The sequence below is a fragment of the Thalassophryne amazonica genome, chromosome 18, assembly GCF_902500255.1.
Source record: "Thalassophryne amazonica chromosome 18, fThaAma1.1, whole genome shotgun sequence".
Classification (NCBI taxonomy): Eukaryota; Metazoa; Chordata; class Actinopteri; order Batrachoidiformes; family Batrachoididae; genus Thalassophryne; species Thalassophryne amazonica.
In genome coordinates, this window is record NC_047120.1 from 22,653,189 (window position 1) to 22,670,931 (window position 17,743).

The 17,743-nt window shown below is 37.7% G+C and overlaps 1 protein-coding gene and 1 long non-coding RNA gene across 2 annotated transcripts in view; one reads left to right on the forward strand and one right to left on the reverse strand.

Moving 5' to 3' along the window:
• Positions 1–17,743, forward strand: part of LOC117530656 (vinculin) — an 83,326-nt gene that overhangs the window by 35,860 nt on the left and 29,723 nt on the right. Inside the window, exons 4-6 of the mRNA XM_034193534.1 lie at positions 1,896–2,004; positions 4,490–4,612; positions 8,268–8,428. Of these exons, the coding sequence (XP_034049425.1) occupies positions 1,896–2,004; positions 4,490–4,612; positions 8,268–8,428 (393 nt within the window). The remainder of the gene's footprint in view (positions 1–1,895; positions 2,005–4,489; positions 4,613–8,267; positions 8,429–17,743) is intronic.
• LOC117530658 lies at positions 832–13,818 on the reverse strand. Its single transcript, XR_004566415.1, has 3 exons — positions 13,808–13,818; positions 12,576–12,578; positions 832–1,053 (listed from the first exon to the last, which is right to left on the reverse strand). It is a non-coding gene; the product is annotated as an uncharacterized LOC117530658 (long non-coding RNA).

Below are 17,743 nucleotides of genomic sequence, written 5' to 3' on the forward strand. Positions count from 1 at the left end.
ATATTGAACTCATTAATGCATAAATGGGTTGAGTGTGTGTCATGAAGGAAGCCTGAACACACCCATCTCTTTGAGTCTGACCACCTAAGCTAACAGGCTAACCTTGGTTTGGGTGTTTATTAAATCATATTTGGTCCTCCCAATGATTTATTTTGTTGTGGGCATTAAAAAGTCTGAGCTGCTTATTTTCTCAGTAATCATGCATTAAGTGGACCTAATGGACGATGCTTCTGACAGCTGCTAAAAGTGCTAACACCGTTAGCATACAACATTAAACCTGGTGAAAATTTCACTCTGCGCAAATATTGCCACAGAGATGCCTTTGATGAGCCGTTCGGGAGTTTCTCCACACAACAAACCATTTTATTATAGGTGTTTGCAATGAAATACTCCAAAAACAAAAAGCAAAAAAACAGATGCAGTCTCCACAGCAGCTACCAGTTGCATCCAGTGGTCTCTGAGTTATGGTTGGACAGTATGAGAGGCGGAGATGTTGGGCTCAGCTGCTGTCACTCAAAGTGACCACGTCCCCAAATTTACAGAACTTTGTCTTAAAACATCTGAATCCAAGAAGTTAGAAAAAATTCACTCCCATACCGCTGTCATGAAGGAGGAAACCATCGATACTGAGTACCACCTTTGGACAGTATTTAGCTTTCCAAGTGCCACCATTACAACCAGTATTAAAAGTGTCAAAGCACTCCATTTATTCACGATCAGTGTTCACCACAGCCCACCATCGTGTCTTCAGCATTCTGCTCATGACTAAAATAAATCTCATTTATGATCCACCTCGACAAAAATAACTTAAATTATGTTAATAACAACAACACGTCATTCATTACAAGCGGCTGAGTTTAGAGAGGCAGGGCTATGACATCATTTCAGAAAAAGTCTGTAAATTCAGTGGGATAGGACTATACACCGGGCGGCACCGGAGGGCACCAAAAAGCTGGCTGTATTTACGTATCTTAGTGTAGGGTCAGTGTTAAAAGCTTGGGAATATTAATTAATTGACAAGATCCTGCATGTATTGACAATGACAGATCTTGTCTCTACTTGTATATTTTTTATCTTTTAAAAAAAAATCTCAGTGGCTCAGCATACCACCAGAGGGAGCTCATGTACCACAGTTTGAGAACTATGGATCTATACGGACCAAAACTTAAAATTTATTTTATTTAATCTTTTCAGGGCTTTTTAAAATAATCTGTAATTAGTAAGTAATTGCACACATGTGATCACCTGTTAAGTGTTTGCTCCAACATCCTTAAATGTCAAGTACAACAGAGTTATTCTGCACAAAATTCAGCTGGTCCATGATGTAAATTGAGGCTTCAGCCAAACACCTTGACAAAACAAGCGGAGTAATTTGAAGAGATGGAAAAATCAAGTACTGTATTGATAAGATGGTCTTTCTCATACAGATGTACTGTCATAATCTGATAAATACACATTACAGTAATAGAAAATGGAAGAAGTAATGGATTTTCTTGCACCCTTCCTAAGCTTGGATGCAGTCAGGAGTATGATTTATCAAACCATCCTTCTTCCCGTCATGGTGATGGAAGGTAGAGTGTAATAAGATGTAGGTCAGCTGTCAGGGAGCCGGACAGCAGGTGTTCCGCCACAGTCGGCAGGAACCATCAGTCAGCAGTGCTGTGATAGTCTCACATGCATGGAAGAACCACACTGTATCACAGGCAGTGATGGGTGAATCAACAGTACAGATGCAGGTGCAGTGATGCAGGAAAAAGACGTGAATGCAGTAGGTAGCATTCTTAAAAAAAATTAAAATGAACATTAATGCGGTGGACTGCAGTTTTCTATTTATTTATTGTGGAATTGTGTTGCTTTAGTTACCTCGTACTGATGGTGTACTCCTATTTTTGTAGGTCCGCAAAATAATCCGTGTGTGCAAAGGCATCCTGGAGTATCTGAGTGTGGCAGAGGTGGTGGAGACGATGGAGGACTTGATCACATACACAAAGAACCTGGGACCAGGTCAGTGTGCTGAGACGGACAAGAATATTGTGATGAAGTCTGAACAAACATTTTTCTGTCCTGAAAGAGATTTATATTCAGATAATTAACTATAGCTTCTCTGAAAGCCGTGTATTCTCTGTTCAACTTCCATTTCGGCATTGTGTGTGAATTAAAAACCAAACTGACTGACGGGTAAATGTTGATCAGTATTTCCACCCACTCCCATCCGAACAAACAGAATGCTTTAATGCAGATTATTTGTGGGGGGGAAACCAGTCAGATGATTTCTCCAGCATTTGAAGCAAATAAGTAACGTCATAGAAAATAACACTGTCGTTAGAGTGAGTAAAATCCCAACTTAGACAAAGTTGGGAGGGTATGGAAAATGCAAATTAAAGAAAAAGACGCAGTGATTCTGGCATTTATTTTGACTTCTATTACATTGCAGACAGTATTAACCCAAGATATTTGGTCAAATTCATTTCATTTATTATTATACATCTGTTTCTGTATTTCATGCCCAAAAAATGTTGGCACAGGGGGAATTTAGGGCTGGTAATTCATTTTAAAAATTATTTCAAACAGGTGATGTTAGTAGGTGACTGTAATGTTGATTTGTTGCAAAAGCTGTATCCACAAAAGGCTGAGTCTTTGAGGAGTAAAGCTGAGCAGGGGATCTCCAGTCTGTTAACAAGTGTGCCAAAGTTGTTGAAATGTTTAGAAACTACTTTCCTCAAAGATTTGAACGGATTTGCATATTTAATCAAATTAAATGATTCAAGGACTCTATAGGAATTCCCGTGCATAAAGGGGAAAGATGCAAGCCTAAGCTGCACACCTGTGAACTCCGATCCCTCAGGGTGCACTGCATCAAAACAGCCATTCATCAATAACTGACATAACCACGTGGTCAAGTGATTACTTTGGGACACCTTTGAATAGTACTACATTGTGGAGTTACATGCACAAATGCTATATAAAGCTTTACTGTGCACAAACAAACCTTATGTTGACCTTGTCCAGACGTTGCATTAACGTCTCTGAACTCGGAGGTATCTCGGTTGGACCATCACACATTGGAAACATGCATTATGATCAGACCAATCACTTAGATCTTCTTTTTTTTTTTTTTTTTTTTTTTGGAGGAAATGGACACAGTGTGCTGCATAATATGGACAAAAAGGACCGTCCACACTGTTACCAGCAGCACGTCCAAAATCCAGGATCTGTGTCACTGCCCTTGGCAAATGTAATGTTGACATCTCTGCAATACTAACATTAATGTGGAAAAGTACATTAAGATTTTAGAGCAACATATGCTGCCTTCGAGATGAGACGTTTTTTCCAGGGATGTCCCTGCATTTTTCAAAAATATTGGACAAAAAGACATTCTGCAAATATTACAAAGGCATGGCTGTGGAAGTAAAGTGTACTCGTACAGGTACTGGACTGGCCTGCCTGCAGAACTGATAATGTGTTGAGAATTTTGAATCACAAAATGCAGCTATGATGATCCTGTACTGTTGCACAATTTAAGACATATTTTCAGGAACAATGGAACAAAATGCTGGAATCAGGGTATGCATTCATTCCACAAAGATCACAGCATCATCTGTGAAGTTGAGGTTGGTCAACTTTACCTCACCAGCAGTGAGGAAAACTGTACTTACGTTGCTGGTCTCCACAACTGTACCAACACCCAGGCCATGCAAGCATTGAAATGTGTAAAGTTAGAACTCTTACATGACGATTGCTACTATTTAGACTATTTCCTCACTCCATACAGCACTCACAGTATCTTGTATAGGCTGGCTGTGATACCCAACAACTTGTTGGGGATCCCGTGAATTTTCAGGATGTCCCTGCGAAACAGCCCAGTCAACTGAATCAAGCACTTTGTTAAAATCATCATAAACACCAGGGGCCACACGGTGGCTTAGTGGTTAGCAGTGTTGCCTCACAGTGAGAAGGTCCTGAGATCTCTTCTCACCTGGTCCTCTCTGCGTGGAGTTTCTGCGTGTTCTCCCCGTTCTTCTGGGTGCACTGACTTCCTCCCACTTCCAAAGCCATCTGGGTTAGGTAAATTGGTGACGCTACATTGACCAATTGAGAGTGTGGACATGTCTGTCTGTCTGTCTGTCTTTCTTTATATATGCGGCCCTGTGATGGATTGGTGGCCTGTCCAGGGTGTACCCCACCTCTCTCCCAATGACAGCTAGGTTAGGCTCCTGTGCCCTCGTGACATTTAATTGGGATGAATTTAGAAAATGAATGAATTAGTGGATACTTCAAAAAAGCACTGTTGATATTCAATGGCTTACTTCTTGAATGTTAAGCCAGATGACTCTGGTCAACACACATGACACACACATCTGCAACCAAGGGCAGTCATCCACCATATTTGTTGCAAAGACTTTCAGTTTTCATGAATGCCGAGCCAATGACCCAGTTACCTTTTAAGTGTATTTAAGTGTATTTTTGCTATGGTTTGTTCACTGTGCAGGGATGACAAAGATGGCAAAGATGATAGACGAGCGACAGCAGGAGCTGACTCACCAGGAACACCGTGTCATGCTGGTGAACTCCATGAACACAGTCAAAGAGCTGCTTCCAATCCTTATCTCAGGTAATCACATTCTTGGACGGAGAGCTAAAAATGGGTGATTTACAAAACACTGTCACAAGTGTGAGACAATTATAAAATTAGGGAATAACCCTGTTGTGTCTGATGATTTGTGGACGTTCATGCTGGAATTTACAGTTGCAGATTGAGTTTTACCGGCAACGCGTTACCCAGTAAAATGGATATTTGCGACCGTAATCCAGCAGGAATGTCCGCTAATCATCAGACACAACAGGGTTATTCCCATTCTAATCCAATTCCATCGTTTGCATGGTTTATTTTTCTGTAAGTAATTCGGACAGCGAATCGTTGTGAAAGGGTGTGATTGGCTCGTCAAAGCTTACCGTAGCTTACCCGGTGTCTATCTTGTATGACAGCACCCTACACCCACATTGGGGTGAATGTGAGGCATTATTTGTAAAAGCACTTTGAGCGACTGATGCAGATGGAAAAGCGCTATATTAATGCAGTCCATTTACCATTTTACACCTGCGCAGCAACACGGTTAAGGAAGAGTTATACATCAAATGTGAAACAGTTGTATATTTTGCCACTGTCTACTCGATATTTTATGGTCTGAAATCTCACAAAAGTAACCAATCAGATTTGCAGAACAAATGTGATTGGATTAGAATTTGAGTTTATTGTGCTTCCCCCCCCCCCCTCTCTGGGTGTTACGGTACACAGGAGTCACGATTCGGTTCACACCTCTGTTTAGACATCATGCAGTGTGAGCAAAGACAAATTCCTTGTATGTGCATTCATACTTGGCCAAATAAATCAGATTCTGATCATTCAGTAAGAGTTTGGTTTGTGAAAATTCTTCAAATCTTTATACAGTGTCTTTAATCTGTGAGTAGCAGCTGCTGTCAGGCAGTTCAGCACGATGATACAAAGTGTAAATGTAAACTTTTTTCCATTAACATTTATGAATTGCTTACATCTCTTGTCATTCATGTTGTGCTGAATTTACTGTGCAGCACATTCAGTGTTTTTTTTTTTTGGTTGGTTTTATGTCCTACGTTTTGTCCATTTTAAGTTTGTTTGATTTATTTATTTTTTTTAACACAAATGACTGCATCCCATAAAACTTCACTCTGGACAGATTTGAAATCATTGTACGCAGTGTCGCTATTCAGCGAACATCTCGTCCATGAAATTTTACACTAATTCATATAAAATGTTAGCTTTTTTGCCATACGTTGGTGTGTTGATTATCTAAACTGGAATGTGTCTGATTTCATATGGGGACAGTGATTCAACACAAATGCAGGTCAATACGGTTTCACTTTTAGGTTTGTATTTCAGAAGAAAAATAAATTAACCAATTCCATTTATGCTTCCAAATTTTCTGGGTGGAATAACGCGGTCACTCGCTTCAACTGGCTGATTCGCTGTTTCCTCTGGTCATTAACAGAGAGAGCAGGCTGAGGGGGCTGACCGCGCCTCCTGCACAGAGCATGAGGCTAGACCGATACCGTCTGTGGACATGAGCAGCACTACTCGCTGAAATGTCGATGACTTACGGAAACAAATGCGCATGTGTGTATAGCCCTGGTCTACAGTTGAAATGCTTCTGAAATAAATGTAGTCAAACTTTACTAATTTTGGGCCACTGAGAATGAAAATGATGTTTTGAAATGGTTGATTGGCTCTAGTTTTAAGATATATTACTACTATGCTACTAAGGGGTACATTTTGACGATGTTTAAAGTGTTACAAAAAAAAAAACAGGTGAAATATTATATGAACAGTCAGAGAAACATGAAAACACCTATGTGTACGATTTATCAGGAAAACTCTATCAATACAATATAATTATGTAGACTTAAAATGTAAAAAATTAAATATCTTAAACCGTAGCCATTCAGTCATTTTTATTGTCAATTCAGCATGCCAAAATCCATTGTAAATAATATATTATTTCTGAAGCAGACAACTTCTTAAAATTTGTAGCCCAGTGTAATCACACTGTGCAGAATCCTACTGTGTATTCTGTGTACAATTCTGTGCACTGAACAGTCGCGTTTGTACTGTACAGTTCAATAAAAATGCATCACACCCGTAATATTTCTGATTTAGCTTTAAAATACTGCATTGTGATGATATATATAAAAATCACTTTAAAAAAATCCCAGAGATGAAAAAAGGCTTTTTACAACTCAAGTTTAAATATAAATTGTCTCTTCCTCCTTTCAACTATTTTGAGAATGGCAGCACTTTCCTGTTGTCGGAGGTCTTTTTCTCTCTCATCTTTGTCCACTCTCTTTCAGCCTTCCTTTCTCTTATTTAGGGGCTTGACATCTCTTCAGAAACACAGAAAACTGCATTTTTAGTAGTTAGATTTTGTGTTTAAAAAAAAAAAAATCTATTTCCATGTAAAATGTTTACTTTAGACATTTTTATTTTTATTGTTAAAAAAATGTTCCTTAGTTTTAGTTCTCTACGTGAAAATATCATGAAGTGAATGCAGTTATGATTTGCCGTGGAACTTTTTGGACTTTAAGATCAATTATAAAGGCTTCTGTGTCTGTTTCATAGTGCAGATAAGGATTTTCTTTGACCAAAACATCAAATCTCAGATGTACCTTCTGGCAAATTGTTGCTGAACTTTGAGGTCTTCTTTTTAAGTATATATATATATATATATATATATATATATATATATATGGACAAAACACAAGAAAATAAATATAACATCTTAAAGGTGCGTTTTGGAGTTTTCTCTGATATATAGTTGTAAGGTTTTAAATTGCCACCAAGCCTCACCCCTCCCTTTCCAAGCATGCACCCACAACATGCCTGACATTGCATTCATTCCAACTCTTACCTAATTCATTAAATTCGGCAAACATTGTATGAAGATGATGTTTATTAATTTATTTAATTACATGCATGGTTAATGCGCTTGGTTTCAGTTCAGAAGGTTCCGGGTTCAAATCCCACCCCTGCCACATTTCTCCATGTAATGTGGAGTTGCGTCAGGAAGGGCATCCGGCGTAAAACTTGTGCCAATTCAACAAGCAGATCCACCTTGGATTTGCTGTGGCGACCCCAAGTGCAAACAAGGGAGCAGCCGAAGGGACTTACTTACATGCACAATAGCACAGGGGTGGTGGCCAAGCGGTTAGTGCACTTGAAGAAGTGCACAAACTGCTTTGTGCGTTCAAGGCCACCTCTGCCCATTATTGCAACACTTGAAATTAAATAAATGGACAGAAAAAGGAATTGTGTTGAGATTAAATGAATAATAACAGTTATTATAAAAGAACAATCTGTCTTCCGCGAATAGACTGCACACTGAGAATGTCACTTTTTTCTTCTTTTTTTTTTTTTTTCTTTTTTGCTTACATAATTGAATTCTCTGGATCTGCCTCAGTGATTCACAGTGGAATTGTAAACATACATCATATTCTAATGCTGGAAAGTTAATTCACCTAGTTAGATGTACTGTCAGACTCCTGCTGTCCAAATCATTGATGACTTGCTTGTTCTTCCTTACTGTATTACAGTTACAAACACTACGTTGTAATGTGATTTTTATAGGCAGATCATGTTGTACATTTTGAGTGTTTTTCATGCTTCTTTTTTGTGCTGTGCCTTTTTCACAAATAAAATGACAATGACTTACTGGAGATATATCTTTTGTGAATTGTAGGTATCAAAATCTTTGTGACAACCAAAACCTCTGGCAGTCACGGTGTGGAAGAGGCCCTGAAGAACCGTAACTTCACATTTGAGAAGATGAGCGCTGAGATAAATGAGATCATCAGAGTGCTGCAGCTCACCTCCTGGGATGAAGACGCCTGGGCCAACAAGGTGTGCAGGCACACACTGTCACCATGAACATAAGGAACTACTGTTCTTCTTGAAATACAGTAGTGTTCAGAATAATAGTAGTGCTATGTGACTAAAAAGATTAATCCAGGTTTTGAGTATATTTCTTATTGTTACATGGGAAACAAGGTACCAGTAGATTCAGTAGAATCTCACAAATCCAACAAGACCAAGCATTCATGATATGCACAGTCTTAAGGCTATGAAATTGGGTTATTAGTAAAAAAAAGTAGAAAAGGGGGTGTTCACAATAGTAGTAGTGTGGCATTCAGTCAGTGAGTTTGTCAATTTTGTGGAACAAACAGGTGTGAATCAGGTGTCCCCTATTTACGCATGAAGCCAGCACCTATTGAACATGCTTGTCTCTTTGAAAGCCTGAGGAAAATGGGACGTTCAAGACATTGTTCAGAAGAACAGCGTAGTTTGATTAAAAAGTTGATTGGAGAGGGGAAAACTTATACGCAGGTGCAAAAAATTATAGGCTGTTCATTTACAATAATCTCCAATGCTTTAAAATGGACAAAAAAAACAGACGCGTGGAAGAAAATGGAAAACAAACACGTGGAAGAAAATGGAAAACAAACATCAAAATGGATAGAAGAATAACCAGAATGGCAAAGGCTCACCCATTGATCAGCTCCAGAATGATCAAAGACAGTCTGGAGTTACCTGTAAGTGCGGTGACAGTTAGAAGACGCCTGTGTGAAACTAATTTATTTGCAAGAATCCCCCGCAAAGTCTCTGTTAAATAAAAGACGTGCAAAAGAGGTTACAATTTACCAAAGAACACATCAACTGGCCTAAAGAGAAATGGAGGAATATTTTGTGGACTGATGAGATTAAAATTGTTCTTTTTGGGTCCAAGGGCCGCAGACAGTTTGTAAGACGACCCCCAAACTCTGAATTTAAGCCACAGTTCAGAGTGAAGCATGGTGGTGCAAGCATATGGGCATGTTTCTCCTACTATGGTGTTGGGCCTATATATCGTATACTAGGTATCATGGATCAGTATGGATATGTCAAAATACTTAAAGAGGTCATGTTGCCTTATGCTGAAGAGGACATGTCCTTGAAATGGGTGTTTCAACAAGACAATGACCCCAAGCACACTAGTAGATGAGCAAAATCTCAGTTCCAAACCAACAAAATTAATGCCTCGCAGATGTGAAGAAATCATGAAAAACTGTGGTTATACAACTAAATACTAGTTTAGTGAGTCACAGGATTGCTAAAAAAGCAGTTTGAACATAGCGTCAACAGCAGATGCTACTATTATTGTGAACACCCCCTTTTCTACTTTTTTTTTTTTTTTTTTTACTAACAGCCCAATTTCATAGCCTTAAGAGTGTGCATATCATGAATGCTTGGTCTTGTTGGATTTGTAAGAATCTACTGAATCTAATGGTAACTTGTTTCCCATGTAACAATAAGAAATATACTCAAAACCTGGATTAATCTTTTTAGTCATATACCATTACTATTATTCTGAACACTACTGTACGTCTAGACTTTGGCAACAGCTAAGGCATGTTCCCTGTAAAATGCAGTCAGGTGTAGGACAATGGGCTGGTGCTGCATATTACCACATTCACCACACTATGGAACTGCCTTGGGTCCTGAATTACAGCCATCCAGGTAAACAACCGGTCCATCCTCACCTCTTGAAACTAACCATCTATGTGCTGCAGGTGAAACGTGGGCCTCGTCTTGTCTTTATCCAGCCACTGGGGTCCTCAACACTGAGGTGTGCTGGATCATGCACAAAGAAATGCGCCACAAATGCAAAATGGCTGATTTTCCCTCACAAGTGCTAAGTTTGTTTGTCAGTCATTCCAGCAATACCCAAGAGTCTTCTGAAAATACCTACAACCCCTGGCAAAAATTATGGAATCACCGGCCTCAGAGGATGTTCATTCAGTTGTTTAATTTTGTAGAAAAAAAGCAGATCACAGACATGACACAAAACTAAAGTCATTTCAAATGGCAACTTTCTGGCTTTAAGAAACACTATAAGAAATCAAGAAAAATAGATTGTGGCAGTCAGTAACGGTTACTTTTTTTAGACCAAGCAGAGGAAAAAAAATATGGAATCACTCAATTCTGAGGAAAAAAATTATGGAATCACCCTGTAAATTTTCATCCCCCCAAATTAACACCTGCATCAAATCAGATCTGCTCATTGACATTGACCCTATGCCATGACATTGACCCTATGTGTCTTTTTGCAAGGAATGTTTTTGCAGTTTTTGCTCTATGGGAAGATGCATTATCATCTTGAAAAATGATTTCATCATCCCCAAACATCCTTTCAATTGTCCAAAATATCAACATAAACTTGTGCATTTATTGATGATGTAATGACAGCCATCTCCCCAGTGCCTTTACCTGACATGCAGCCCCATATCATCAATGACTGTGGAAATGTACATGTTCTCTTCAGGCAGTCATCTTTATAAATCTCATTGGAAAGGCACCAAACAAAAGTTCCAGCATCATCACCTTGCCCAATGCAGATTCGAGATTCAGCACTGAATATGACTTTCATCCAGTCATCCACAGTCCACAATTGCTTTTCCTTAGCCCATTGTAACCTTGTTTTTTTCTGTGTAGGTGTTAATGATGGCTTTCGTTTAGCTTTTCTGTATGTAAATCCCATTCCTTTAGGCGGTTTTCTTACAGTTCGGTCACAGACGTTGACTCCAGTTTCCTCCCATTCGTTCCTCATTTGTTTTGTTGTACATTTTTTCGATTTTTGAGACATATTGCTTTAAGTTTTCTGTCTTGACGCTTTGATGTCTTCCTTGGTCTGCCAGTATGTTTGCCTTTAACAACCTTCCCATGTTGTTTGTATTTGGTCCAGAGTTTAGACACAGCTGACTGTGAACAACCAACATCTTTTGCAACATTGCGTGATGATTTACTCTCTTTTAAGAGTTTGATAATCCTGTCCTTTGTTTCAATGACATCTCTCGTGTTGGAGCCATGATCATGTCAGTCCACTTGGTGCAACAGCTCTCCAAGGTGTGTTCACTCCTTTTTAGATGCAGGCTAACGAGCAGATCTGATATGATGCAGGTGTTAGTTTTGGGGATGAAATTTACAGGGTGATTCCATAATTTTTTCCTCAGAATTGAGTGCTTCCATATTTTTTTTCCTCTGCTTGGTCTAAAAAAAGTAACCGTTACGGACTGCCACAATCTTTTTTCTTGATTTCTTATAGTGTTTCTTAAAGCCAGAAGTTGCCATTTGAAATGACTTTAGTTTTGTGTCATGTCTGTGATCTGCTTTTTTTCCTACAAAAATAAACAACTGAATGAACATCCTCCGAGGGCCGGTGATTCCATAATTTTTGCCAGGGGTTGTAGTACCAACATGTGTGCCAAACCTCCGCTTCTATACGGATTTCCATCAAAATTTGTTTCCATGTTCCATTTATATCGTCATACAAAAACTGCTAACTTAAAAAATATATTCTTATGGCTTTGTTTTGAAACGAAACGCGCTCATCTCAAAACGGTGTCCCTATGAGTAAATCTCTTCTTCTACACATTTAATGGCAGCCGGCATTCTTATTGTTGCACTGCTGCCATCTGCTGCATCAGTCTGTTATAGCAGTACTAAATACTCTCGATGATCAAAGCCAACACTCCCCCCTCTCACTTGACCTTATAGCTAAAATAATTCCTACAGAAACTTCTTATAGGCCTTACAATTGATTTATTCAGTTTTTACTCTTTAATCAGTTAAAAAATGACTAGATGTATTTTGTAAAATAAAATATTATGAGGTAAAATTAAAGCACTGTGCTAAATATTGTAAAGGTATGTTCATTGGTTATGATTTTTATTATTTATATTAAAACTGGTGGCATTTGAAAGTGCTGCATTCTGGTAATAGTATTTCACAACACTTGATTTAAAATTCAGTTGGTCTAGTGGTGGAATTTGGCATTAATATGCGGTCTTGATCCGGTGATGGGTCATTTTTAATTTAAGTTGTTTAACTATTGCATCAGTTTTAAATTACTTATAGTGGCAAAAGACTTTTCATTGATAATAGTATCATGTCTTTAAGTGTATTATTTTACTAAATGCAGAAAGTGTGTAATTATTGATTTGTTTTATAAGACACACTTAGAATTGTTAAATGTAGAATGAAAACAATGAAAGCATTATTAAAGTCAGTTAATGCAGACAGTCAGTCTATCTGTGGAAACTTGTTACAGACAATATATACAAGATAGAAATTAAATTTGATGAAATTAAGACTTGAGCCTTATTTTGTTCCAAGAGTCAGATACCGTTTTAAACCAAGAAAACTGACCAAATTGCTCTCAGAATGCACCAAATTGCACAATTTTTCAAAATTTTCCCTGGGGGCATGCCCCCGGACTCCCAAAGGGACCTCGCACCTTTGGCGCTTGGCCGTCCACTCACAGAAAATGTTCAGTCAAAGAATTTTTAGTTGCTTGCACCCATGTACCAAAGACATATAGTAGACATTGCTTTAGCTCACTGGTTACCATCGAAGTCTCACTACATCGAAGTAAATGTCCGTCCCCTCCAGGTTGATCATGTCATAACTTAAAAACAAAAATAGAAACCGAATGATCTGTACAACCACGTCAGACTGACGAAGGGCAGTTTGCCCGAAATGTTATGTTTTGTTAAATAAAGCCTTTTTTGTTTTGGAGCGCTGTGGTTGTGCAGATCATTCGGTTTCTATTTTTGGTACAATTTTTACTTGATCCCGCAGCCTTTTACGTGTTTTGGATGTACGTGTCTCCATTGCATCCATTTATAACTCAAAAACAATACATGTTATCATCTTGTAGGTCTCCACAAGGGCTGCTGCTACAATTTGGTTTGGTTATTTTGTTATTGTTGATGTGACAGATCAACAGAAAACGCAACTTTGTTTTACTTATAGCTCATTCTATAATTTGGGATGCTTTTCATACCAATCAAAAAGTGAAAAAAAATCTATACTTTTTTTGCTAACTAATCAAGTGATGTGTAACACAGGGCCTTCTGCTAACTGCTAGGTGCTAAATGTCATCTCATGACCTTATTCAAATCATGTTTTAACAGACTTTGTCTATATATTTGTAAACATAATATTTAAAGCAGTTACACAAAAAAAACATGTTGATACCACAGATGACGAGAAATGAACCCCACTCTACATGCAGACAGTAATATTGATGAAGTATATAAGACGAGGAGAAGAAATGTGCCGCACTGTATTTAAAATTCTCTCAAAGTGACTTCATGTGGTGGTTGGAGCAAACCATTGCTGAGTTATAGGGATTATGTCAATGAGTAACACAGTTAAGAGACTGCTAGGAGATACAGTGAATACTGTAACTTAATGTGTTTTAATGATCGAGTAGTTTTTAAAATGTTGTTCTCATGTTTTGAATGACTTTTGTGAAAAAATAATTTACAAAAAGATGTATCCCTAGTGTTTGAAAACGTCAAATATTTGCAAATCAGACAGGACAAACAAATTCCATTATATCGTACTCATTTTCAGCAAAATAAATTATGGAATCTGCTGACACTGTATTAAGTTAACAACCTAGAGCACCACACTTGTAGAGCGCAAACCTCTACCAACACTAGTTTCCAATTCCACAAATTTTTACCTTGGAAAAAATTTTCAAGTCCTGCTAAAAGTGGCTTTTCATAATTTTCATGAGCTAAATTAGATGTGATCAAATTTCAGGAGTATGTATTTAGTTCAAGCACTTGAATCAAAGGGTTTTTTTTTTGTTGTGCTGTTAGGTTTTGTTTGTTTTTTAATAACTTTTCTGGTTTCTGAATTCTTTTTCAAATTTTAACATTGTTATCTCTGCTATGCACAGTTTGTCATTGCTTTTTGGCCCTTGGTTTCCGACTGATACCTGGAAGATAGACAAACAGGCATAAAATTGGAACGTTCATCCAATTTTGGTGGTGTAGGTACATTAATAACAAAAAATGAGAGTGCCTGAGGCACTTTTGATTGAAATATAATGCAAAATGTTCGCCAAATGGGATTTTCAATATTAAATTCAAATGTCCACAAAATCCACAATCCAGATCAAATTCAAATCAACTTTGTCAGGTGTTAGTGATTGCCAGTCTGTACCTTGTTCTCAAATATGACAGTGATTGTGGGCATGTTTGGTTAAGATATATATAAAATATACATTAAAAGGGGTTGTCAATGTTAAATTAAAATGTCCACAAATCCACATCCAGATCAGATCCGAATCAAACTTTGTCAGGTGATAGTGAGTGCCAGTCTGCATCTTGCTTTCAAATATGACAGTGATTGGGGCATATTTAAGATATAGTGTAAAGTATACATTAAATGGGGTTTTCAATATTAAATTTAATGCTCACAAAATCCACAATCCAGATCAGAGCCAAATCAAACTTTGTCAGGTGATAGAGTGCAAGTCTGCACCTCACTTTCAAATGTGAGCGCCGATTGGGCGTGTTTGGTTAACATACAATGTAAAATACATATTAAATGGGTTTTTCAATGCTTAATTTAAATGGCCACAAAATCTGTAATCTGATCTGATCCGGACTCACACGTTGTCAGTCAGTAAATTGACACCATCCTACATAACACTCTCAAATATGGAAGAATTAGATCTTACTTGACAGAGTTATGAATTTTTGAAAATTTGTTCAATGGTAAAGTATAGGGATTTTTCCAAGATTTTTTTCTGACTTTGACCTTTGACATATGACCTTGAAAATTGAATCAGTTCTTGCCTATCAGGATATTAATCCTTTGTAAAAAAAAAAAAAAAATCATAATGATGTATGAAAAATTCTGGGTTATAGGCTGTTCACAAATAAACAAATAACCAGGGGCGAAAACATAACGTCCGGCCAACTTTGTTGGTTGAGGTAATAAATTTGCACAAATATAAAATAGATCATTGCTTGCAGCGAATGTTTTGTGAAATTGGGCAATACATCCTGTGGACATGAGTTGTATCCCTAATTATAGCAATTAACTTTATGCAATAAACCATATACCTGTCTGCTGCCTGGAAATGTCTGTTTTTTTTTTACATGTCTGAGTTTCTTGCGAGCCATTGTCATCATTTTGCCATGCAGTCACATTTCCACAGTTCCTTTGCCAGGTCATTTTTCTACACTTTATGTACTGTTTTGCTTTTATTCTTACATATTTTATGCAGTTTGCATTCAGTTTCTTTGTGTAGTTGGTTATTAGTGGATTCTTGAGACTGTTTCTTCTGGTCTGCGTCTGTTCCGGCACTCTCCTTGTACCTCTGTCTTCTTTGTAGAGTTGTGTCCAAGTAAATGTTTGCATTTATGTCATTTCTTTCTTTGTTTTACCACTTCTTTCCCCTCCCTTCACCCTCTGTAGAAGGTAAGCCTGGCCTCTGCCGGCCCGTGGTTGTGCAGCAGCATGTGTGGCGGATGTGTGTGCTGTGTGGTGCCACAGTGTGCTTTTCAGTAGTCATACAGCTGTCTGATGAAACTGCTGTCTGGAACTAGTTGAAATTAGCAGTGTGAATATTGTAGTACTGCTCATGGGATGAGTTTAAAAAAAATTGCTTGGCAGGTTGAAATGTTCAAAAATTGATATGTTTAACTTGTCTTTATGGACCATAACATACCGTGTCATCATTGGTGTGACTACCTCTGTCATTTAAGCTTCAGTATATGCATGTCCGTAAACAGTCAAATCATTGATCGACCCGACTAATGGCGTATTGATTTTGGTGTCTCCTCAACATTCTCCCAGCATTCATCTGTTATTTCCAGGAGTATCAGGTTTCTCCTCATTTTTATTTACCTTTAAAAACCACAGACTGAAAGCACGTAGAAAATCTGTCCATGCTGGGTTTATTTATTTATTTTTTGTGAATGGCTGATTTTTAATTTTCAGTTTTACATTTAGAAATTTGCACATAAAACTTACTAAACCATATCTGTTCTCAGCAAAATGCAGAATCTTACCAAGTACATCTGTCCCAGTTCTAGTCAAAATATTAATCTGCATAAGACACAAACAATAATCAAGTAACATTCAATAACATGTAATCACTTGTTTTTCAATAATACATTTTAAAAACTATTTTTGACCTTGACAAGATTTTTAAGAGTGATAGTGTTTGTAAAAGATGCAACACTTCCTGACATTAGTAAAATAAAGCTCAACACATTGTTCTCAGCTTGATTTCAAGACCTTTTTTCAAGGTCTTAAGTAATCACTTTATTCCATTTGTAGATTTCTTTTTCTTTTTTCTTTTCATTTTTTTTTTTTGCTTATTTTGCAAGGTTTTTACGAAGCTAAAATCCTTATAGCTTTTTGAAATTTTACTTAAGTGGTTGTGTCTTATATTAAATGTTGTTTCAGTCTTTTGACTAGAAACTAGACAAATATACTTGGTAGGATTTAGCATTTTTGCAGTATGTGTGATTCCTGTTGCTAATGCAATGAAGCACACCCATTCTAATCTTTAAGTGTAGGTTGTTGTGAACATGTGATTGCATTATGTTTTAGTGCATAAGTTATTAATTTGTCTGTCATTTATTTAACTTCAAAAGTGTCCGCACACAGGTAGGTTTTAGTGGCGTGCCAGCTGCCAATGATTGAACATTAAACACATCCCACCCCTATCGCTCCTGTCACATCACACAATCCTACCTGTTTTTATCCCTCCATTTGTCCACGTCTGTTATTACCACCTATTCGAATGCGTGTTTTTTGTGTGTGTGTGTGTGTTGTGTGTGTGTGTGTTGTTTGTGTTTTTAATTTTGGGCTTCAGTATTGTATATGTAGTTATAGCGGGTAACATAAGTATTGAACACATCACTGTTTTTCTCGGTAAATATGTTTCTAAAGGTGCTTCTGACATGAAAATTTCACCAGATGTTTGTATCAGCACAAGTAATCCACACATACAAAGACATCTAACCATATATTTCCATAAATTAAGTTATGTGTAATAATGTGAAATGACAGGAAAACTATTAGACACCCGAAGAAAGAGAGGTGCAAAAAGACATGGGAAGCAAGACACCCACTGAAATCTGTCAGTAATTCGAAGCAGTCCTGCCCCTTGTCAGTGCAAATTAATATCAGCTGGTTCAGTCCCAACTGATGGCCTAGAAAAAAGTGTCTCATTACCAAGGTGTCACAAAAGAAACAGCTTATGATGGGTAAAAGCAAACAGCTCTCTCAAGCCTTTCTCACTTCGTTGTTGCACCTCGACCAGGTGCTCCTCACGAGATTACTCACAGGGGACCCAAAAGAATTATC